The sequence below is a fragment of the Trachypithecus francoisi genome, unplaced genomic scaffold (assembly GCF_009764315.1).
Source record: "Trachypithecus francoisi isolate TF-2019V2 unplaced genomic scaffold, Tfra_2.0 Lachesis_group5, whole genome shotgun sequence".
Lineage (NCBI taxonomy): Eukaryota > Metazoa > Chordata > Mammalia > Primates > Cercopithecidae > Trachypithecus > Trachypithecus francoisi.
In genome coordinates this window covers 111,176,894-111,201,734 of record NW_022681470.1, presented here as the reverse complement: position 1 = coordinate 111,201,734, position 24,841 = coordinate 111,176,894, and the positions used below count along the sequence as shown (strand labels likewise).

Genomic DNA, 24,841 nt, shown 5'->3' with positions numbered 1-24,841 from the left:
AGTGAAAATTCAGATTCATAAAACCAAAATGATCAGATTAAATGTTTTAACTAATTGCTCCACTAGTCAAAATATACATTTCCTATATGACAGAGGCCTTTAAAAACTGCCCCCTTTGCTGAATGGAAGGGATATAAGACTAAACTTCTGGACAAATAATCTCAGTATGACAAAATATTTCTGTATTATTCAATTTCCCAAGCGTCCAAATTTTAGTATCCTTCTAATATCTTTACATCATAAAACCAGGAACCAGAATATACTCCTGTTTTTCAATAGGTATAGTCACTTCTTATCTGTGATGTGCAAAAGCTATCACCCTTCTTTACCTAACTATCCACTATTGCCAAACAGACATGTTTGGGTTATCCCTGAATTTTGTTTCTCACTCCTGAGCAAAATGAACTACAATATGGCTCGATTAGGCCTCCTCTGTATTCAAAAACATTCACAAAATTTTGTGAATATTATTTTAAATTATAGTCATTGCTTCTGGGACCAAAAGGGCATTAACTTTTTAATGTGACAAAAATGCACCGTACAATCTGCTACAGTTCATTGATAAGCATGATATAGTTGCTTCTGATTTGCTACATGTTTATTAAACTACAAAAATTTAAAGAGAAGATTAACTGGAACAGACATTCTATTTAGGTAACTCACTCAGCATTCAAAGATGAAATGGTAAATCATAATAATTTAAAGCCAAGGTCAAAATAAAAGGTAAGACTTTTACTTTTTTTTTTTTTTTTTTTTACTTTTTTAGGTCTTGCTGAGGTCAATTATTAATATTAGAAACAAGAACATTTGGACTTGCAATCTGTTCACTCAAGTAGAAATATGTGGCATCTTAGTGACCAGAGGGGAGCAACATGTACATGTGCACATATAACAATCTGAAAACGTTATAGAATTCTGAGATGAAGAGACATACAGATTACTAAATTTAAAACATCTTCACTTTACAGATAAACTCGGGCTCTGAGAAGTTAAATGAACTTTCTTAGGGCACATGAGAGTTTTTGGCAGAGCCAGCACCACAGCACAGACACCTGCGTAAGCTCTACCAATCTGCTTCTTGTGTAAAAGGAGTCAAGAGATCATAAGGCAAACACTTCTATCACTCCAGCCTTTTCCCACCGTCCCCTGCTCCCAGGCTTAAAATGTTGAGCGTGCAATAAGGCTGTGGTACGGTTTTAGCATTTCATAGACAATTTTCAAGTTACCTTAACATTTAATTAAACAAATGCTCTCCCCTCTTTTCTATTTCAATTAATCTGTTTTTACTCTGCAGACTGATTTTTCTACTTTTTTGATCCCATTATAGATCAATGAAAATTCTGAGGAGAAAGAATCCTATTTTCTTTCATCATAATCAATTTGAAGAATGATGTATTTATGATACTTTCAAGGCTTAAATCTTACTTCATGTATTCTTTCCTGCATAAGAAAATCTGGGTATTTTTTTCTTTCTTTCTTTCTTTTTTTTTTGAGACAAAGTCTCACTCTGTTGCCCAAGCTAGAGTGCAATGGTGTGATCTTGGCTCATTGCAACCTCCACTTCCTGGGTTCAAGTGGTTCACCTGTCTCAGCCTCACGAGTAGCTGGGACTACAGGCATGTACCACCAGGCCCGGCTAATTTTTGTATTTTTAGTAGAGTTGAGGTTTCACTGTGTTGGCCAGGCTGGTCTCGAACTCCTAACCTTGTGATCCACCCACCTCGGCCTCCGAAAGTGCTAGGATTATAGGCGTGAGCCACTGCACCTAGCCCTAAATTTTCTTCAAAGCATTTCTCAAATGTGTATAATGAGAATTTGGGGACTGGTAAGGGCTTTGGAGATCACTGAATCCAGCACATGCATCTTGCAATTCAAGCCTGCAAACTGAAGTCTAGTAATGTAACTGATTTACCTAAGGTCCCACAGGTAGAAAGTGGATAAAAATTCTGGTCTACTGTTATCTAAACCAGTACCATTTTTACTATCCTTTCTGTGAACCATATTCAGTATGACACTTTACTCATCTGACACCATCCTGTGCTTTTACAACAAAAATCCAGGTTTTGTCTTTATTTGCAACTGTAATCTGTAACAATAATTCAGATATTAAATATACTATAATGCATACAGTTGTCTCATTGGTGTTTTATAAAGGTCGTTTTTGTGTCTATTTTTGTAACACCTACTGATGCTTACTAAAACATCTGAATATCTAAGACCTCCTGTAACACAGTTGATCAGTTTGTTTCAATCATCCCAGTAGCTGATGTGCATTGCTTTACCGCTACCCAGGCTGTGATAATTAATTATAAGGATTATGTTGGCTGCAATGGACTGACTATTCTCCAGGCCCATGTCTCTACTAAATGGGCTAATGTAGAACAAAGACAAGGCAGTGGCCATATTTTCACTTCAATCACAAATCATCTTGACTAAAAGTTCACATAGCTCGAATCTGAGATAGCTGTCAGATTTTTATTTCATTCTTCCTGTAGTGATCTGGTCTCAAAGTTTTGACACAAAGAAATTACCAGCAGCTTGTGAGAAATTCATTGTAGACTTTGCCTCAAAGAAAGTTACCTAGATTGTATCTTTAATTTATCTATCTGTTTTGCTGCAGGAATAAGACTGTTTTAGTTACTGATTCTCCTACAAGGCAATTCATCACTTGTATTCCATTCTGTAGGGGATCAAAAAATTTATAATCTTGGCTTTGCTACTGAAATATTTTTATAGTAATTAAAATGCTACAAGTGCTCTTTTTATAACATAGCATTGTTATACATTTAAATAACAGAGGATTGGTTATTTATGCATTTGTTCAGGTATATTTTGAAACTAAAATATGGAAATAAAAAAGGGTTCTATATAATAAATTTTCACAGTTTGACTTTCCATAAGGCTTATGAAATAATATACAAATAGCTACCATTCTGCTGAAATGTCACAGTAAATACATTAATGGCACAGAAGTGAAATGTCCCCAAATGGGAAACCATCTTCATGACCTCCTAAATCTCTTTTCCAACTAAAACTTTTTTAATTGAAAAAGAGTTCCATTTCTTAAAGAATATAAAAATAGAAAATGAGTTAAGGAAACTTTTACATATATAATTTTTAAGGAAAAGCTATAAACATTAGATGAAATATTATGTATATCTTTAAGAATGTGCTTTGTCTCAACACATCAAACATCCCATGAAAACAAAATTAAATGAATATATAACATACGAACTGTTGAAAGTATAACTAAATGTTACAATTTTAATTAAGATAGAATACTAAAACATGTAATAAGTACTAATATATTTTTGTCAAGTTCAGCTCAGCTAAAACCTATGAGACTAATTTGCAAATCTATCATTTTGAATTAAAAAATAAAAGAATGTTTAATCAAGCAAGGCACATTTCTTTTAGGCAAGTCTGTCTTTAATACCATTCATTTGGGCACAGTGTAGACTCACTTATTTATATGTAAATGGGCTAATCTATGTATGAGAGCCTTTGGTACAAAACACACCTTCACAAATAAAGTTGCACATAACCCAGAATATGGAATATAACATGATTATATCTCATGATTAAACACAGTCCACTACTTAATTGAAAAAAAAAAAAGTAATAGTTGGCTTGTTAGAAACAAATTTTAGGCTTTCTTTATCTGCAGCACTGATTATAGTTTTTGGATGATTCGATTTCATCAAAATGTCAAAAGGTTGCAATGATACCTTAATATTTTTAGCATTCTTCATCTCTTGATCAAATATATCTTTTACATGCATGCATTATGAAGCGAATCCTCCAACTTCAGAGTTGTTCCCTTTATATAAAGCATTTGTTAGAGACATATTATTTAATGTCAACTGAAATAAAAACATGTGCTGGCAGATGGATCACTGCCCATCAGTGATATAACTGCTACTGCATTCTTGATCCAGGCAATTTAAAATGCAGCATCCTACTGGTCAGTGCAGCTCTACAGTTCTTTATGTGGGGGGCTTTTCAGGGATCTGTCAGACAGAGTAAACACAATGATTTACTGGTATATTTAACTTTTTAAAAACTATAGACTTTATGTCAATAGAAAATGTTCCATTCATGAACCAACCCAAATGTCTATCATTGATAGACTGGATTAAGAAAATGTGGCACATATACACCATGGAATACTATGCAGCCATAAAAAAGGATGAGTTCATGTCCTTTGGAGGGACATGGATAAAGCTGGAAACCATCATTCTCAGCAAACTATCCAAGGACAGAAAACCAAACACCGTGTGTTCTCACTCAAAGGTGGAAACTGAACAATGAGAACACTTGGACACAAGGCAGAAAACATCACACACCGGGGCCTGTTGGGGAGTGGTGGGCTGGGGGAAGGATAGTGTTAGGAGAAATACCTAATGGAAATGACGAGTTGATGGGTGCAGCAAACCAACATGACACATGTATACCTGTGTATCAAACCTGCACGTTGTACACATGTAACCTAGAACTTAAAGCATAATAAAAAAATAGAAAATGTTCCATTCATTATATATTTTTTAAATGTTGCTTTTTAAAAACTGTTACCCTGAAAAGCTCAAGCAATTTAATTGTCTAAATGTATTAAGTACATATTTCTTTTAATTTGTAAGTTAGAAAAAGTTTCGGAGTATGCTGAAATTATAGACATTTTTCTACTGATAATGATCTTGAAATTTAGTCCAAACTAGTGTGATAGTTTGCTTTTGGGCAGAAAATTTATCTTCAGCCTTAGAATCATCTGAAAGGTTCTGAGTGCCTATTGATTTTTAGAAAAATGTATGTGTTAATTTTCTCAGTGCATTTCCAAGGGTTTTTTTTTTTTTTTTCCTGGCTGGCTATCTTACTGTGGTAATCTATGATGTAAACTCCTGAAGTGAATAAAAATCCAACGCTAAGTGTCATGGAGAGAAAAAGACAGACAGAGAGCAAGAGCGAGAGAGAGAGCGAGAGAGAGAGAAAGAGACATCAAATGAGTGCTGAGAAAACCATGTTCTATGTGCTAATAGGATGTCATTCCTATTATTGATCTCTTCATTATAATTAACTTTAAGTCCATTGATTCTTTAAAATATGAACTCTGCATAGTTAAAATATAACTCTGCATACTTTAAAATTTCTCAAATTAAGACAATAATAACCACTTGACGAGGGTCTGTGGAAACCAAGAAACAAAGGTTAAATGTTTGGTGCTTCCCTTTCCTAACTGCCAAAATAATTATTGAGAAATTCTGAATGCAAAATATTTCTTAAAAAGAGGATAAAGCAATATAACAGTCTTATTCACTTCCTACATCCAGAATCTAGAATAGTGTTTGGCATATAGTAGACACTTTATATGCTGAATTAATGAATAAATCTCTATCACCCTGGGCAGTGTCTGACACATAGGAGGTACTCAGTAAATAAATGGATATATAAAAATTAGATTTATGTATTCTAGAAATTTACTAACTATATAATACAAAGACAGAAATTATAAAGACAAAAATAAAAGATGCTATAAACCTAGCTCTGGATTTGCATATGTGAATATCATCCATCATAATATGTAGAGAAGACTATTTCCTATATATACTCCTGGTTTTAGCAGGTGCCCAAAACCAGTGGTAAATGCCCAAAGATAGTGATCTGGAATTTGAGTGTGCTTTTGATGGAAGAATCATTCACTTGCTAAATTAAATACTGTATGCCTACTGTGTGCTGGGCAATCAATTATCTATCTATTGAAAATTTTTTATTGGCCTGGATTATATACTTCATCCCCTGGATCTCGCAGACAGATCACTGCCCATCAGTGATTTTAAAAGTCTTAACACTGATTTTAGGCAAAAAGAAAGAGTATGTTCACAGTATGCTTAATTTTCATTATCAGAGTTTTAAAGTTATCATGGTCTAATAGTTATTAATGACTACTAATTATAAGAAATCACAAGTAACATGAATGACCTAGCATCCATTTTATTTCCTAAGTACCTAGGCTCTGCTCAATGCTACTGCAGCTTTGTTTACCTTGAGAGGTCTGCATTAAGCTATTCTTGTCTTGCTGCTGTTACATTCTTTTTATGTAAAAGGCTGGGCCTTAAAAAAAACCTCATGTATTAAAACCTGCCTCTCAAGGCTCTTGAGATTATTAAATAAGAATGGTATAGCATGGCACCCTAATAAAGTATAGGTGTGGAGGGGGTTGTAATGCAACAGAAACAAAAATAAAAGTGATATCAGGATAATAATCATAATGTCGGCCGGGCACAGTGGCTCGCACCTGTAATCCCAGCACTTTGGGAGGCCCAGGCGGGCAGATCATGAGGTCAGGAGATTGAGACCATCCTAGCTAACAGGGTGAAACCCCGTCTCTACTAAAAATACAAAAAAAATTAGTCAGGCATGGTGGCAGGCGCCTGTAGTCCCAGCTACACGGGAGGCTGAGGCAGGAGAATGGCGTGAACCTGGGAGGCAAAGCTTGCAGTGAGCCGAGATCGCGCCACTGCACTCCAGCATGGGTGACAGAGCAAGACTCTGTCTCAAAAAAAAAAAAAAAAAAAAAAAAAACCCAAAATCATAATGTCTATATTATTGGTTAAGATGTGGGTTGAAAGGCTTAGAAGAATGGACTCAAAATCGATTCTATAAAAAGAGAGAAAGGAGGTACAATAGAAGATAGTTACCTATAATTGAAGATAATTTACCAAACAAATGTTTCAACATATAGAACAAGAATAGAGAATAAGAATAGTCAAATTTCAATAATTATCAAATTTATGAAGAAGTAATTAATACCTCCAAAAGGCCTAAATGAAAGAAGTACAGAAACCTAGTTTACTTAACTGTTAGTCTCATTAACTTATATTTGATGAGAGAAGAGTTGAAGCCGTTCTATAGCATGTAGTTTTATGGGAACTTTGTTTTCATGTGTCTATATACTTTGACATCTATTAAATTACTTAGCGTTAGCTGCACACCAATAAGTTTTACCAGTTCTACCAAGTAAATGGTAATGAATAAGCTCAAGGACTAGAAAGATTTCTTATTCGGTTATATACAATTCTCTGATTGAGGTCTTGAAAATTATGTACTCTTAGCAAGCAAAAACCTTTAATCTCACTCAGTAATTAAAGTTGGTAATATGTTAAGATGTGAGTTTTTAAAAAAATTTAGAAAGTCATGGGAAAATGAACTGTGAGGTATAACTGATACTACTTTGAGCAATATTTAGGTCCACTAATAAGAAGTATCTTCAATTTATATGGTCACACAGTAAAATGCTCTTTTGAAATCAGTTAAAAGGTCTGCAGGCAAAAGGTCTACAGAATCTAGGTATAAAGCAATTCAAACAGGTCTTACTTGAAGAAAATATTTCTCTCTATACTTTTTGGTTACCCAGTAAATTTTGCTCTTTAGAAGTCTGACACATAGTCACTCTTGTTTAACATGCTTTTCATAATAATTTCTTATAGAAGAAATTTATTCATGACTATCTGATATTTTATTGTTTTGTAGTCAGACATGAGGTAAATACAAAATGTAATGGCACATAAGGCTGCCTCTTAAATGTCTAATACCTTGACTAAACAAAGTTATAATAGAAAATCCAGTAAAATCCATAGTGAGTTAAATCATAAAAATAAACAGTATCACAATCCTTCATCCAAACCAGAAAAAAAAAACACAAATATAGATTTCAATCCTATATTTTGTGTCATTTCTTTAAAAATCCCTCACAACATTTTTCTCAGAAGAGAAAAATGATCTTTATCCTATGTGAGCTTAACTGTGTAAAGTGATGTAAGGAGAAAAGAGTTTCTAATTTCTGCTGATCTACATATGTAAACTCAGGCACATATGTGAGTTTCAAATTTGTTGACACATTTGGTAAGGAAATTGTGCCACTTGGGTATGCAGAGGCAACAGTCAGGTCATTCTCTGGTCTGGTTTGCCTGAGAAATCCAGGGAAAGGAGGAAATTCAAAAGGGGTGTGGGGAAAGTTCCTCTCTATTCTTATTAGGAGAATCCTCATTTCCTACTGCAGAGGAAAGTGCCTTGGTTACAATATTACAAAAAAATCATGGTAATATCTGCAGTAGTCATATCAATGCTTTAATCAGTTTCAGTCATTCCATACTATATGTGTTGGTATTTCAATGCCGCTAGGAATCTCCCAATACTAAGAACCAAATGCTGCTGGATTGCCTTCACCTTCCATCTAATTATTTAGAAGTAGTTTAAGTTTTACCATTTTATAAATAACACTCTAAAAATCTGCTCTTACTTTTCATTAAGTGATTTAAATGTCCCCATCTCCTTTCATGTATGAACAATCACTTCAAAAAACAGCTAATTTTTATTAGAAAAAATAGCTAATTTTTAAATGTCATAATTTTAAAATGTAATTATCATTACGTTTTAAATTATCATTACATTTTAAAATTAGGTTCTTTTGCAAAAGATACCCAGTCAGGCCATATCTACAGTGATGTAATTCTGTAATGTGATTCACTAGTGAAATCTAATGTTTGATTCAATCAGCTTCCATAGTAATGAAGATTTCATGGATTTTTAGGACTCATCATTAACTGAAACTGAGACTGAACTTACAGGGAAGTTTCTTAGAATGTCTGCTAGATAGATAAGTCCTTTGGAGATATCACTTGTTTGTTCTGATTTTGCTGTGCCATCCTGGTGAATTAGTCAACATGTTTATGTTATCATTAATAAAAAGCACTCTATTAGCTATTATGTATGAAAAAACATGGTCTTTGTGACGCATTATAACTTCCAGGTATCCTTAGTGACTAGGTACCCTCAATGATATCTCATATAAGGTAACAGTGAAGTTACTTACATTAAGGGATTCCATCCCCATAATTGGGTGGTATAATACTTCTTGTGGAAAACTTGCTGGAGCATGTTTTAACAAATGCAAGCCTTCTACAGTGAATTGATTACAAGGAATTTTGTCCTTCAGAGCATGATGAGGAGTGTAAACCACATAGTGATTAAATGAAGCATAGATGCATGACATGAAAATTTTGTGTATAGGTTAAAACACCTCAAATTGGAAGGTAATTTCCTTCCTCTCATCGCTCCTTCCAATAGATACTTATTGGGCACCAACTATATTTCAGGTACTATGTCAGGTCTTGGGTGATACAGCACACTGAGCAGACAAAACTCCTTGTCCTCAGGGAAGGGAATGGAAAACATACAATAAACAAAATAAATAAAATACCTAATACATTAGAGGGAAAATTAAGCAGAGAAAGGATACAGAGAGTGTTTTGAGGCTGCAATTTTAAATAGTGTGGCTAGGGAAGGCTTCAATGTGAAAGTGACACCTGAAGGAGGTGACGGAGGCAGCCATGCAGCTATCAGATGCTAGAACATTCTAGGCAGGGAAAACAAGAACAATAAATACAAAGCCCCCAAGGTGGAGCATGCCTGATGTATTTGAAGAAGATCAAGGTGGCCAATGTGGCTGCAGCACAGGATCAAGGGGGAGAGGAGTTGGAAATTAGGCCAAAAGGGTAAGGAGGGCAAAACGAGACAGGGCCTTGCAGGCCATTGTAAAAAAACCTTTAGCTGGTACTCTGTGTGAAATGGGGTGCCAAACGGTGGTTTTGACACAAAGATGTAATACAATTTGATAAATGTTTTAAAAGAATCACTCTGATTGTTATGTTGAGAATAGACTCAAATAAGAGGAAGGATGGAAACTGGAGGACCAATCGGGAGGCTGCTGTAAAAATCCAGGTGAAGATAATGATGGTTTAGATCAAGTGGTAGCAGTAGAAGTGGTATGAAGTGGTAAGCCTCTTGAAACATTTTAAAAGTAGTGTCAACACAGTGGATTAAATAAGGGGTGTAAGAGGAAAAGAAGAATCAAGGATAATTCCAAGGATTTTATTTTGAGCAACTGGAAAATTGACGCTGCCAGTAGTGGAGGTGGGGAAGAGGGAAGGAAGTACAGGCTTGATGGGAAGGAGGGAAGCTCAGTTTTGGACATACTAAGTTTGAGATGTTTATTAGATATCCAAGTGGAGACGTCATGTAGGCAGGTGGAAATTCAATCAGGAGCTCAGGGGAGAGATCTAGGTGGGAGATACAAATGTACATACATAGATAGTTTAAAGCTATTAGAATAAGACAGAATGAAGAATGAAAAGATGAGAAAGAACTAGTAAATAAGATTAAAGAGAGGCCAGAGAGGTAGAAAGAAAATCCACAGTGTGTTATCTTGGAAGTCAAACGAAGACAGTCTTCTTAGGAATGGGGAGGTAGCCGACCATGCCAAATGCTTCTAATAGGTCAAATTGAAATGAGAACTGAGAAATGACCACTGGGTATTGTTATATGAGGTTATCAGTGACCTTGCCAAATACACTTTTGGTGGAGTGATGGGGGGGTGACAGCCTTTTGGAGCAGACTCAGGAGAGAGTGGGAAGGGATTCAGTGGTGAACAAAGAAAGATATAATTCCCACTCTCATAGAAGAAACATAAATTAATCATATAACACAAATAAATATAAAACTACAGTTATGTCAAGATAACATACTATATTTAACGTATTCTAAGACATACATTTTTAGATTTGAGCATCTATCAAATTGGGATGCACCTTAAAATCACTGGTACTTTATCCTTACAATTGGAAATCTTTAAAAAAAAGTACACAAATAATAGTATTTCTTATAATCAAGGGCATCTTAAATTTAATGAACTACTACACTGTAATAGGGGAACTGAAAAAAACCAGTGTCATGAGAGATGCCTTGGAGGAGTATTGAAGTAAAAATAGAAGAGGTGAGGAGAGAAAGAGGAGGCTGGCAGCGAAACAATTGCAAAGATCCCCATTAGCTTAAGAGGGAAAGGGAGCTTATCCTGTATCTGGAAGAAGACCAGGGTGACTGGAGCACAAAAGGAGGAGGGGAGAAACATAAGCAAAGAGGAGGTAAGGCTGGATATGAGATCATGTGGGACCATAAAAGCTATGCTAAGCCTTTGGGTCTCTATCCTAAAAACAAGAAGACCCTGAAGAATTTTAAGCAGGGGTGGGTTATGTAATCAGATTGTGGTCCCAAAAAATCATTCTGGCTACCAGGTAGAGAAAGGGTCAAAGAGTGCCCACAAGAAATGTGAGGATGCCATGAAGAGACCTTCACGCTTATGTAGGATAGAGATGACAGTGTGGATTAGAGTGGTCCTGGCAGTGCCATAGTAAAGTGAACTGGTTTTAGAGATATCTGGGAGGCTAAATGACAAAATTTGGTGATAGGTTGAGTATATTTACTATTTCTATGAATATTATTTCATTAATAAATGCATTGAGAACACTAGGCAATAAACCTGCATTTTAAGTAAGGCTGGAAAAAAAGAAAAATGATTTGTAAATATTTATGCTGCACATATGGAATGAAAACGAATATTTTGGAAATTCACTAATTTTCAGAAAAAATGAGAACATTTAGATCAACAGACAGAAAGTAAATGTACTGCAGGATAGGAAGTAATCTATGAACAGGTAAGGGGTGTGTGTGTGTGTGTGTAATAAATTGTCCCCACTGCTTCTCTTCCAAATTAATTATGTTTAATTTAAAGAACATGTTTAAATGTATAAAAATAAGAACCTTAGGATTCAGAGGGACTTCCATAATGAACGGAAGTTTAAAATAAATGCAATGGAAGACAAATGAAATAACAGTGCTGTCTGATATAAAACATGTAGGCATGATGCTAACTTTCATTCTAAAAAGTTGGTGGGGACCTCCATAGAGATTCCCAAGAGCCTTTGTGTTATGATATTAGGAGTGGGTGTGAAGTTGGAAGCTCACTGTAAGAGAAAAAGCTTCTCTTCAATCACTATCACCATACTGGAAAGTATGACCCCTGTATCTGCAAAGTCAGAGTCTTGCATGAACAAATTTATTCATAACATTCTTTAGACATGATGAAATATCATTTTTTTTCTCCATTTAAGTGCTGTATTGCTAGCAACCAGAATTCCAGGCTTTATTTTTTAGGGCAGAGTTCCTATTCCACACTATTTAGGTTACAACAATAACAACATGGATCCCAAGAAAATGATGGGAGGCTCTTTTCCAGATCTCTTTTTAATATGCATTTGATGGCTAATGGTGCAAATTTTAAAACAGAAGAAAAAACACATCTGGCACAAAAGAACCCAGTAAAATCATGAAAATGTTTTCTTTTCAAAATGTATTTTTCTTCACAATTTTGAAAATTAGCTCACGACGTCATTAAAAATCAAGACAAACATCTGAAAGCTTTCTAACCAGTCTGAACCATTTAAATTATACTTGCAAACTGAATATGAGTACATAAAGAATACTATTATCATATGCTATATAGCAATGGCCATTTTCTGGCAGAAAGTTAAGAGCTGAGTCACAATAGTAAAGGTCTGGGCTCTGATTGGCTTCTGCTCCCCTTTTCCTGCCTTCTTTGATTTACTTTCTCTCAAAGGCTATCAACCACTTCCTAAAGGTATATAAAAAACAAGTGATTTCATTAATATATATAGAATTGCCCCCCAAACCCATACGGAATAGTACAAAAACCAATAATTGTATCTTCCTCAGTTTAAAAGGCCTAATACAAGACAGAAAGAAAAAGCTCCCACCCTAAAAATGCATCCCTAAATATCCTCTTCCACATTCTTATGCTCCTCACCTCTATCTCACAGTGTTTCCATAAGTCTTCAGATTATGGGGCACGTGTGCTTCTTTGCATTTCTTAGTGGGAAGGGTTATCACTTCTATTCACAGCTGAGAGGTGGGAAGGACTTGGAACTGCTGTAGAAAATGTTGAAATTTTAAATGTATAGAAGTCAATAAGTTATAGTTATGGTTCTCAAAGGAACAGACTACTAGGATATATTATATACATTGTATGTATATACTATAGCAAAACAAATACTTGAGTATGTTATATGCCAAAAAGGTAAATAACAAATTTTATGGCAACAAACTATAACTTTAAATGTCTTCATACTGTGCATTTAAAATTTCAATACTGAAAGTTTATTTCAAAGTTTAGAAAAAACTGACATAATGCTTCCTCCTACGTGTAGGTGTCTGTGGTTATGTCACCATAGTTGGTGCATCATGTCATTTTAAAACATCATAAAAGAAATAAAATAATAACAATGGTAACTACCATGTTTCTATCTGGATTCATCAGCTGTAGGGCATATACATTTTTCCCCAGGGGGTTGATGGATGTGAACTGATCCAGTCACACCTCCTCACATGAATCTCTTGCTGTACACAGACATCTGTATATTTCCTCAACACCTAAGACATGCAACTAAGCTTAACAGTGAAGCCTGTAGTTTGGCAAAGGTAGCTGGCATGTGCAAACATAGGCTCATTAGAATTTTGCTCTAAGCCCAAATCACTATCCATTTTCATTTCATAAATGATTTAAGAACTTAGAGAAGGGTCTGCAGCTATTATGTAGGAAAAATTATATTTTAATTTTTTTAGAGCACAGATGACCTTAAAGATCCATGGAGTGGTTAGGTAAGGCAATAATGTCACAAGTTTCAATGAACTGGCGATCTCATTCTGCTTTTAATACTTCTGTTCTGAATAATTTCTTCCCTCTTAATAAGGGAGAGTCAAAATATTTACACAACTTTCTGGTATGGTTCTTCAGTAACTTAAGCAAAGTATAAGGAGATAGAAAAATAATTTGCATAATTCTATCATCTATTGTTGATTAAAACACATGAAAACAGAACATCCTAAAACTGAAAAATACCCATTGTCGTAGCAGTTATCATTAAACACTACTACGACTGGTTATACTTTCTAAGATTAAATTTAGATAAACCAACATAAGAAAATAATCTTTTGTTATTAGAAAAGTCAATCTCTTCATCTTATTTAAATAACTTATATTTGATCCTTATATTTGGTTAAAATATCTGATTATTTTAAACAGGTTAATTTTCAGTATACTGAAATGAAACAGGTTTCTGGAGATATGTTATCTACATGAACTCATTAATTAGTGACACAGGCTGAAGCCAAGCCTAAAAGCATAAGAGATTTATTTTGTTTTTCAAGTCACCTAATAAAAGTAGCACGGATTTCAGAGCCAGAATAACATGGCTTTAAATCATTGGAGTCTCCTGCTAGCTGTGAAGTCTTAGGGAAATCACTTAACTTTAAGCATCTATTTTTTGCCCTCCTAAAATGAGGTTAATAGCACTTACCTTGCGGAGTTGACGACTGTCCAGGACATGGTTGACTCTTAATAAATGGTAATTATTATTATTCTTATTATAGAAAGGAAATAGGAAGACACTGATTATTTATGTATTTCATATTCACAAAGCATTGTATTAATTATACAATGTTTGTGAGTAATGATCACAGTATAATCTCTTAGCAAAATCTCTGATGCCATGTCATGGAATTATTTTTTCTAAGTGTTCTACCTATATTAACATTTACTATTCACAATAAACCTATGAGGTACTGTTTATTACCCCATTTAACAAACAAAGAAACTGAGGCACAGAGAGGTTAAGTAATTTGTTCAAGATCATATAGCAGAGTCAGGATTTAAATCCTGGCAATATGACTGCAGAGCTTAAGCTTTTAGCCACTTTATTAAAAGCCTGGAAATAACATTCATGTAAGATAACAGCCATTCACTCAACAAATGTGGCACACATTCTGTGCTAGGCACTAGTACCTAAAACCTTCAAGACACAGAGCCTGTAGCCTTTAGGGAACTTACAATGTGGTGCCTACAAGCAATCTTATTACCTCAAAGTTATGAGTCAAAAGCCAGGATATTTCTCTGGATTAAAGAACAAAGGTCCCCTTTAAATTACTGCCATTTAATAACCATAAGAATTATAGCACAACCATAATTTACTTATAGAACTAATCAAGGTTTCTACATCTCTTGAATAAATGTGAATAAAATTGTCATTGCACTTTGTTGACCTCTATGTTATTTTAAGAACAGACACAAAAATTATTTTAATGTAATTGTTACAATGTATCTAACATATTATCAAAATGTGTCGTAAAAATAATTTCTGGTCATTAAGGGTACCAAAAGTTTGGTCAAGAGATAGATCAATGTCAAAGGTTAACTCAAACAAAAAGCAACGAAAACTAGATAATGAAGTCCTAGTTAGATATTCACAGATAAAAACAAACAACAAATCTATGACCAGGTATATTTAGATTTCTTGCCTCTATTTGTTTGGACTTTTCCTTCCTCAGCTCTCTCTTACAGTCTCAATCATTATTTTCCACTCTCTTCAATGCATGCATCATAAATATGCTCCTAACTGAAAATACTTCAGGGGCTTTAAAAATAAGGTTATTCTCATTTACTCTGGAAGGATAGAATAGTTATATGCATCAAAACCAAAAAACAATTGTGGATAATGTATAATTTATATAATATATATAAAACAGAATGACTATGTTTAAATAAAATGTTACTCTTATTTTATGTTTAACATTTTTTGTTTCAAAGAACTGTACCACTGCTTACTATTAAATAATTATGTAAATTAAAATTGGACCAATAATCGAACAGCAGTAGATTCTGCCATTTATCCTTTTATAAGAAGAAACAGGTTGCTTGGAGGCCAAGTGGGTTAGTAAAAGGAATGGAATAATTTTCAGTTCAGCTTGGGTGAAGGTTATTCTGAAGAGCAATGACTGTTTTTTCATCCTTTTGTAATAAATAATGGAAACTAAAGGACAGTTAACAACATACAAATCAAATAAGAAAGGTGAAAATTATTTTTAAAAAGACACCAAGCATGCAACTAATATAAGACTGTTGGTTTGGCAAATACCATCAGTCTCTACATGAATGACAGTTCCCTGGCTCTGGATAAGAAAAGGGACTGCTCCCAGTAGATCACATAGTGCTCACCTGATTCTGTCTGTCTTCTGGCAACCCTTGGCATATGGCTGAAACTTGCAGGTGTTCTCCTGAGATCTGGTTACTTCCTGTCCCTCCTTTTAATTGATTGTCTGCAATTCACTCAGTTTAAAACGTGCATCCTTTATTTATGTGAAGTTTATTTAGCTTGTCAAGTGCTGTGATGACGACAGAGCTGTTGAGGGATCTGTATTTTTTTTTTTAAAGAGAAAGCCTGAAGGTCCCTTGTAGTAAGGTTTCAGGCACACTGATTGAATCTCTCATTTGCTTATGTACAGAACACTTTTACATTTGCTTTTAAATTTCATTTGTTGGCTTGAAGGTTCTTGGATAAACTGTAGAGAAGCATCTTTTAAAATTATTGCCTAATAAATGGCATTTAATCCAGATCATGCCTTATTGTGGTTAATATCTAACATTCCAAACACCATATTTTCCTTCTTGATTCAGTCATTATGGAATGACATAATGATTTTCATAGTCAAAAAATGCATTTGGGATTCATTTCACCTCCTTAGAGTCTCAGACTTAACTTTTTTTGTGCGGCTTATTCAAACAGTGGTTTTCCTTATGAAATCATGTAAGTAGGAACCATCTGGAAAGGTTACTGTGGAAACGGCAGGGGCTGGGAGGTGGGGCTAGAGAGCAAGAGATGCCATGACAACCTTTTTCGGGTTTCCCAGGAAACATGGGTTGCTATGGGAACTGCATCAGTCAGGTCCGAATTAGTAACTTCCGCTGGAAGGGGTGTCTGCCACTTTAATCTTCTTGTGATACTGCCGAAGCTTATCTCTCAGATACATTAGGAAATTTTTTGTTTCTCTCAGCAGCACTGAAAACATCTGTTTCTAGACTTTGATAGATATTGGGGCTGGGACATATGCACAGAACTGCACAGGAATCTGTCAGTCTAATGCTTTAGAAATGCTTAGCAAGCCCGAAAGAATTAAACTGATTAGTCAGATCAGGACATCTTGGGCACTTCCCTTTATTCAAAGTTGTAGAGACCCTTAAAATTCCGGGAAGGAGGATTCAAATAGGAATTTCAGTCAAAAACCAAATAACTCATGGTGGGTTTACAAGTCATTATCTAGTTAGACTCTTCATCCACATATCTACAGGGTAGGCAACCGAAATTCATATTCAGGAAATAACGTTGAAAGGTCCATCAAACTGAAGCATCATTTACTGTGAATTGATGTACTTAGGAAAGAAACAACTGCCTTTAAAATTCTGAGGTTAAACAGTTACTCTAACTGTTCTTTAGTTTCATTTCCTCCCAGGATGTACTGCTCTTTTTAAAATAGGGCGTGTACCAGAAATGCAGTTTAATGTAAGTTTGCTGTTTACAATGTTAAGAGAGAGAGGGTAAGGGGAAAAAGGAGAGCTGAGAGAATGCAGCCCACTTGCAAAACAGGCATCTGTTTCAGTATGAAGCAGTAGGGAGAGGGAGAATGAAGTGTGCTTTCCACTTCTTCAGGTCCTTTCCTTGATGAATGGTCTGGAAATGTATAAAACAAGGGCATAGGCAGACCAAGGGGGCATGTTCCACACAATACTGAGCACAGCATGTCACTTGTATCATATATTAAACATCGGTGAATATCTTTTTGATGTTGACACAAGAGTTGGGATTATTGTTCGTGGTGCAGGTGGCAGTGGAATTGCCCGTTTTGAAAGGGGTCTGGGGGAAAGCGCTATGGTTCATACCCCCCTCTTCGATCACCATATACTCCGACTTACTCAGAGTCGAGTTACTCCTTGCTTTTCGTAGCTCCTCGGCTGAAGAGGAGAGGTGCTGGCAACTTCCCACGTGCATGTACTGAGCTTGCTCTTCCCCTTCTGTCTCCCGGTGGTAGAAGTAATTGAAGTTGGAAACAATCACGGGAACAGGCAATGCGATGGTCAAGACACCGGCGATGGCACAGAGAGATCCCACAATCTTGCCCCCTATGGTCACTGGGTGCATATCGCCGTAACCCACTGTTGTCATGGTTACCACTGCCCACCAGAAGGCATCAGGGATGCTGCTGAAACCTGAAGTGGGGTCGTCTGCCTCGGCAAAGTAGACCGCGCTGGAGAAAAGGATGACCCCAATAAAGAGGAAGAAGATGAGCAACCCCAACTCCCGCATGGACGCCTTCAGCGTTTGCCCGAGGATCTGCAGCCCCTTGGAGTGGCGCGAGAGCTTGAAGATGCGGAAGACCCTCACCAGGCGGATGACCCTCAGGATGGCCAGAGACATGGCCTGCTGTCCGTTGCCCTGTCGTTCGGCCAGCTCGGTACCCAGAGTGATAAAATAAGGGATGATGGCCACAATGTCGATCAGGTTCATGATGTTTCGCGAGAAGGTGGCTTTGCTAGGACAAGCGAAGAACCGCACCAGCAGCTCGAAGGAGAACCAGATGATGCACAGCGTCTCCACCACGAAGAAGGGATCGGAGAAGCTGGACGCTCCCGCGGGGGCCCCCGACGTGCTGTTGCCGGCTGCATCGAATGAGTCCTGCGACGGCGAGGCGGGGTAGTCCTTCTCGTCGCGGAATTCCGGCAGCGTCTCCAGGCAGAAGATGACAATGGAGATGAGGATGACCAGCACGGACACGATGGCGATGCCCCGGGCCGGCCCGGAGCTCTCGGGGTATTCGAAGAGCAGCCACACCTGGCGCTGGAAGTCGCGGCGGGGCAAGGGCCGCTCCTCCTCCCGCAGGAAGCCCTCGTCCTCGCGGAACTTCTCCATGGCCTCCTCGCCCAGCTGGTAGAAGCGGATCTCCTCGGAGAAGATGTCGATGGGCACGTTGACCGGCCGGCGGATGCGACCCCCGGACTGATAGTAGTAGAGGATGGCGTCGAAGCTGGGCCGGTTGCGGTCGAAGAAGTACTCGTTGCGGAGCGGGTCGAAGTACCTCATGCGCCGCTTGGGGTCGCCCAGCAGCGTCTCGGGGAACTGGCAAAGGGTCTTTAGCTGCGTCTCGAAGCGCAGCCCGGAGATGTTGATGACCACGCGCTCCCCGCAGCAGTCCTGCTCGCCCGCGGCCGGCAGTGAGGGCGGTAGCGGCTCGTAGCGGTCGCAGCCGCCGCCGCCACAGCTGCCCTGAGGCGGGGCCCCTCCACCATCCGCCACCTCCGGCTCCAGCAGGTGGTCCCCGGGCACCACGGTCATGTCGGGCGGCAGCTCGGGGCCTGCGGCGGGCTCCGCGTAGCCGGGGTTTACCAGCGTGTGGGCGCCGCCGCTGCTCGCGGGGCGCTGGGGAGGGTGGGCGCGGTGGCGGGCTGAGGGCGGCGGCGGCGAGCGCAGAAGGCTGAGGTGCTCGTCCATGCGGCGGGGAAGAGGCGGCTGTGGTCGGGCCGGGTCGCTCCTCCTGGTGCTCCCAGCCCCTTCGCCGCCTCCGCCCCCGAACCGAGCCCGCCGCCTGTTGCAGCCACAGCCGCGAGGCTCCGTCTGGGTCTGGCGCGGTCAGCCGGGCTCCCGCACGGAGACGCCTCCTCCCTCCTCCTCGCGCTCTCCGCCCCCTCCCCTGCGGGACGCGCGCTCGCCTCCGCGTCCCCCTAGTTTTCCCGCCCACCGCGCGGGCGCGCGCCCCGCTCCCGGGGACAGCCGCCGGGCCTCCCTTTCTTGCAGCCCTCACGGCCCCTCCGTGTCAGCGAAGTGCCCTCATGTTGTACCTCGGCGCCCCGCGGCAATGCCCACCCAGCGGAGCCGGCCCACGGGGAGTCCGGCTGCCTGCCCGGGCCCCTAGGCTCCGCCCGCTTCTGGTCAGCGCCCCCCGCCCCCGGCCCGCGTGGCCGCATCCCAGTCGCCAGGGTTTTCGGCCCGTGAGCCTGGAGAGCTCCACCGCTGCCCCGCGGGCGCCGGCCCCCTGGCCTTCACACCCCTTGGGCCAGCTCGGGGAGGGCAGGCGGGCCCAGTGTCCAGGGAGGGAGTGCAGGCCAGGCGGGCGCCCTGGGCCAGAGGCAAGCCTGGCGCCGGCATCCCAAGCTCCCTTGAGGGTCCAGGACCGCCAAACCCTGGGAAGGAGCGGGGGTTTAAACAATTTAGCTTCTGCTAGGATGCGAAGCCGAAGGGAGTAATGGGTGCTGATGGGCTTCGCAAACGGAGTCCGAAGGAAGTGGATTATTAAAGGCGTTCGGGCCCTGCTGCTTTAGAGAATAGTTCTCACCCGTTTTCGCAGCGGAGATTTCGGCCACTGGGAAGAATCAAGGACCAAATTTCTGATTGGGATTAGCAGTGCCTGGTCTTTACCCACTACACAGATTTCCTATCGGCGGGGAAGTAAGAGGAAAAATGGGAAAGGAAATTCACGAAGTCTAAGTTGTGTGGTTAGGAAGTCCGACTTTATGACTCAAGCCTGTCGTGGAAGGGATGAGAGCAGGACCTGTACCTAGACTTTTTACTTCATATTTTGGCACTGCCCTTGTGGTAGGGAATTTGCAACGCTCTAGTTGTTAAACTGGAAGGACATTCATTCTGCACCTTGTACCTCTTGCTTGATCTGGGTCCCGAGATAACTTATATGTATCTTCTTTAAACTTATTTTTCCAAATTGTTGTGGTTACTTTGAACGCAATTTGTTTCCAGAAAGTTTAGCAATCTAATATAACTCAACCCTAGGCTTTAAAAAGTCCGTTTTTTTATTGTATCATTCAAATCATTTACAGAAGAGGAACTATTGTCTAGACAGCCCATCACCCACCCAAAGTTAGCTGACAATTCAACTTTAAGTAAGTGATTTGTGGTCAATACTTCACACCACCACTCCCAACCATGAGGTTCTCTAGGGCACAGAGTAGGTCCTAGCCAATTTATATTTCTAGCAACTACCAAAGTGCCTTGTAAATGGTGGGGACTCGGTACATATTTGTCAAATTGAATTCCCCAAGGAGTGGCTCTTTGCATTGCTATCTGTTCTGGAGTGTCAACATTTCTTCTTTTTGAGCCCAGAATCCTGCTGTGATTCCTAAAATGAGGAGTGAGGAAAAACTGAGCTCACCATAGAAAACACTGCTCATTTATTCCATAGGGTTTCCACCGCTGGCTGTCCTGGGCACAACAGGCACCCATGTCCTTTACTGTCCCTTCATCTTCCGTTTCACCTCCTGGTCAGTGCCAGGCAATGCAGGCAGTCACTTATGTGGTGAGATGGCAAAACTGGGCAACCACGTAAAACTCTCTCTCTTACAAAACTCCAGAACACTGGAATGTGACAGCCACCTCATTATTTTGCATATATATTTTGAGCTGGTGATTAGAGTAGCAGTATAATCAATCATTCATATATTTAAATCTTGGAATGAGACAGACTGCTTGCTGCAATGATAGCTCATGGAAAGGCAAAGACCCTATTTTTAAAGACCAGATGTTTCATGTACTTCTATGTCTGACTTAGAAAGTGATTTATTCCTTCTTTTGCAGGAATTAGTACTGAAATTAATATTAATCAATGGCAAGGAAGACCAGAGCAGAGGATAGTCCTGTGATGAATGGTCACAAGCTTCTTCCAGCTGTGAAATATCTTTCCTTCATAAATGACTATTTCCATTCCTCTCATGTATTTGCCTTGTCTGGAAGACTTTGATTATGAGCTTCTTAGGAGCTTCTTAGGATGTATATAAAGCCCTTACTTTATATTTGAGGCCCAGAGAAATTTTGCAATTTGTTTAAGCTCACATAGCTAGTTAGCAGCAGAGCTGGGCCTAAAATCTTGGACCATTTCCAAATCCAGTGTTTGCTTTACTGTATCACACTGTGCAACTCTTATGTTGATCACTGTGAGTACTTAATATACTAGATTTCTAACAGCAGCCTATTTGCTTCTGATTGCCGACTAGTTCACTTCAATTCATATTTATCTTAACTGAAAACCACTCCTTCTGATGGCTAGTCTGTTGTCTATAGAAAATGAGTTGGTGGACTCATTCTAGCCCTGTTGGACAGCCGAACCCATCACGACAAATCAATGCCAAAAATGGCATTTCAAGAGGAAAACATACCGTTTATTTAGTACCCCCAACAGAGTAGCTCAAAGTGATTTGAAAATGTCTCATTAACCCTCATGACACCCCTGTGGGATAATAATATTATTATAATGTTTAGGCGTAGAACTGTGGCAAAGCCAACAGCTTCTCTGAGCATGTGCAGGATTTCCTCATATTTCAGTCTGCAATGCTAGAGCATGACAAAAACCATCAGGTCTACAAACAGCAAGGGTAAATAAATCTTGGTGTTTGGCCTTTCTATGTTGCTCTAGGCATAGTTTGTGTTTCCTACTGACCACATCAATCCTAGAAATAGTTCATCAGTTGTTGGCCAGATGGTAAGTAGTATCTAGGATTAGCTCAGTAGTGTTTGAGAGTGGGACGAGGCAGGGTTAGAGATCCTGATCCACAATTATAGATAAATGAATGGAGAAAGAACACCTAGTAACAGTATAAAAGCATTCCTATTTCTCCACATCATCTCCAGCATCTGTTGTTTTCTGACTTTTTAATGATCGCCATTCTAACTGGTGTGAGATGGTATCCCATTGTGGTTTTGATGTGCATTTCTTTGATCAGTGATGATGAGCTTTTTTTCAAGTTTGTTGGCTGCATAAATGTCTTCTTTTGAGAAGTGACCGTTCATATCCTTCACTTACTTTTTGATGGGGTGGTTTGTTTTTTTTCTTGTAAATTTGTTTAAGTTCCTTGTAGATTCTGGATATTAACCCTTTGTCAGATGGATAGATGGCAAAAATTTTCTCCTATTCTGTAGGTTGTCTGTTCACTCTGATGATAGTTTCTTTTGCCGTGCAGAAGCTCTTTAGTTTAATTAGACCCCATTTGTCAATTTTGGCTTTTGTTCCCATTGCTTTTGGTGTTTTACTCATGCAGTCTTTGCCCATGCCTATGTCCTAAATGGTATTGCCTAGGTTTTCTTCTAGGGTTTTTATGGTTTTAGGTTTTACGTTTAAGTCTTTAGTCCATCTTGAGTTAATTTTTGTATACTGTATAAGGAAGGGGTCCAGTTTCAGTTTTCTGCATATGGCTAGCCAGTTTTCCCATTTATTAAATAGGGGAGCCTTTCCCTATTGCTTGTTTTTGTCAGGTTTGTCAAATATCAGATGGTTGTAGATGTGTGGCCTTATTTCTGAGGCCTCTGTTCTGTTCTGTTGGTCTATATATCTATTTTGGTACCAGTACCATGCTGTTTTGGTTACTGTAGTCTTACAGTATAGTTTGAAGTCAGGTAGTGTGATGCCTCCAGCTTTGTTCTTTTTGCTTAGGAATGTCTTGGCTATATGGGCTCTTTTTTGGTTCCATATGAAATTCAAAGTAGTTTTTTCTAATTCTGAGAAGAAAGTCAATGGTAGCTTGATGGGGATAGCATTGAATCTATAAATTACTTTGGGCAGTATGGCCATTTTCATGATACTGATTCTTCCTATCCATGAGCATGGAATACAAATTAGTTCAACAATTGTGGATGACAGTGTGGTGATTCCTTAAGGATCTAGAACTAGAATTACCATTTGACCCAGCAATCCCATTACTGGGTATATACCCAAAGGATTATAAATCAGGCTACTATAAAGACACATGCGCATGTATGTTTATTGCAGTGCTACTCAAAATAGCAAAGACTTTGAACCAACCCAAATGTCCATCAATGATAGACTGGATAAAGAAAATGTGGCACATATACACCATGGAATACTATGCAGCCTAAAAAAGGATGAGTTCATGTCCTTTGCAGGGACATGGATGAAGCTGGAAACTATCATTCTCAGCAAACTAACACAGGGACAGAAAACCAAACACTGCATGTTCTCACTCATAGGTGGGAATTGAACAATGAGATTACTTGGACACAGGGTGGGGAACTTCACACACCAGGGCTTGTTGGGGGTTGAGGGGCTGGGGCAGGCTGATAGTGTTAGGAGAAATACCTGATGTGAATGATGAGTTGATGCTGCAGCAAACCACCTGGCACGTATATGCCTGTGTAACAAACTTGCATGTTCTGCACATGTATCCTAGAACTTAAAGTATAATAATAATAATAAAAAAGAAAGAGCACCTAGTACATGCACAGCATTGTCCCAGATACTTTGGGGATATGGAGTTTAAACATGGATCATGCCTTCGGTGGGCTTACATGCAGTTGAAAAGATAGGATATAAATCCATGAAAATTTTTACAGTGTTATTTATTAACAATACATGACAAGAGTACTAGAAATGTTACTTGTGACTATTTTGTCTATTCTAGCCAAGCTGGATGCCTGGCTGTTTCTCAGTTGTACTAAATGAGTTCCTATCTCAGGGTCTTCATACTTGCTCTTCCCTCTGCCTGAAACACTCTTCCTCCAGTTTTTGGGGTTTTTTTCTTTTTTCTTTTTTTTTTTGGCTCTCTCCATCACTTTAGGTCTCCATTAAAACTGTCAGTTTCAGGGAAGTTGCCTTCTCTGACCACAACCACACTATTTCAAATAGCCATCCTTCCAGGCCCTCCTTTGGTAACTCTCTAGTCTCTTACCTGCTTTATTTTTCTGGCATTTATTTACTTCACATTATATTTTATATTTATTTGGTTACTTTTTTATTGTCTGTCTCCTGCACTAAAAAAAAACTCCTTGATGGCAGGGTTTGGACTTTTTAACTTCTGTATGCTCCAGATCTAGAAGAGTACCAGGCACATGGTAGATGCTTAATGGAAGAAAGACAAGGTACAGAATGAACATACAGACATGTGACAGTACTCTGTGTGTGTGTGTGTGTGTGTGTGTGTGTGTGCTGAGTAGTTATTCTGAAGAAGTATCTGTTTAGTTCTGGTTCATAGAACCAGTTAGGCTACACACACACACACACACATATATATATACACAAGGATTGTTTTTTAAGT

General features: G+C 38.9%; 3 protein-coding genes across 4 annotated transcripts in view; 1 reads left to right on the top strand and 2 right to left on the bottom strand.

The window, feature by feature from the left end:
- Window positions 1–12,826, bottom strand: part of KCNA2 (potassium voltage-gated channel subfamily A member 2) — a 75,328-nt gene extending 62,502 nt beyond the window's left edge. The window contains exon 1 of the mRNA XM_033198693.1: window positions 12,713–12,826. The gene's annotated coding sequence lies outside the window, so the exon portion shown is untranslated. The remainder of the gene's footprint in view (window positions 1–12,712) is intronic.
- KCNA3 (potassium voltage-gated channel subfamily A member 3) lies at window positions 759–19,498 on the bottom strand. Of its 2 annotated transcripts, none has more exons than XM_033198691.1 (3): window positions 15,956–19,498; window positions 12,713–12,834; window positions 759–4,010 (listed from the first exon to the last, which is right to left on the bottom strand). In XM_033198691.1, the coding sequence occupies exon 1, from the start codon at window positions 19,278–19,280 to the stop codon at window positions 17,553–17,555; it is 1,728 nt and encodes a 575-aa protein (XP_033054582.1). In that variant the 5' UTR covers window positions 19,281–19,498; the 3' UTR covers window positions 759–4,010; window positions 12,713–12,834; window positions 15,956–17,552. The 2 variants fall into 2 exon arrangements, with proteins under 2 accessions (XP_033054582.1, XP_033054583.1); XM_033198692.1 differs by having other exon boundaries at window positions 12,713–12,831.
- Window positions 19,268–22,997, top strand: LOC117075902 (lysine-rich arabinogalactan protein 19-like). Its single transcript, XM_033198698.1, has one exon. It carries the CDS (start codon window positions 19,619–19,621, stop codon window positions 20,030–20,032), a length of 414 nt encoding a protein of 137 aa, XP_033054589.1. The 5' UTR covers window positions 19,268–19,618; the 3' UTR covers window positions 20,033–22,997.
- Window positions 22,998–24,841: the final 1,844 nt, after the last annotated feature.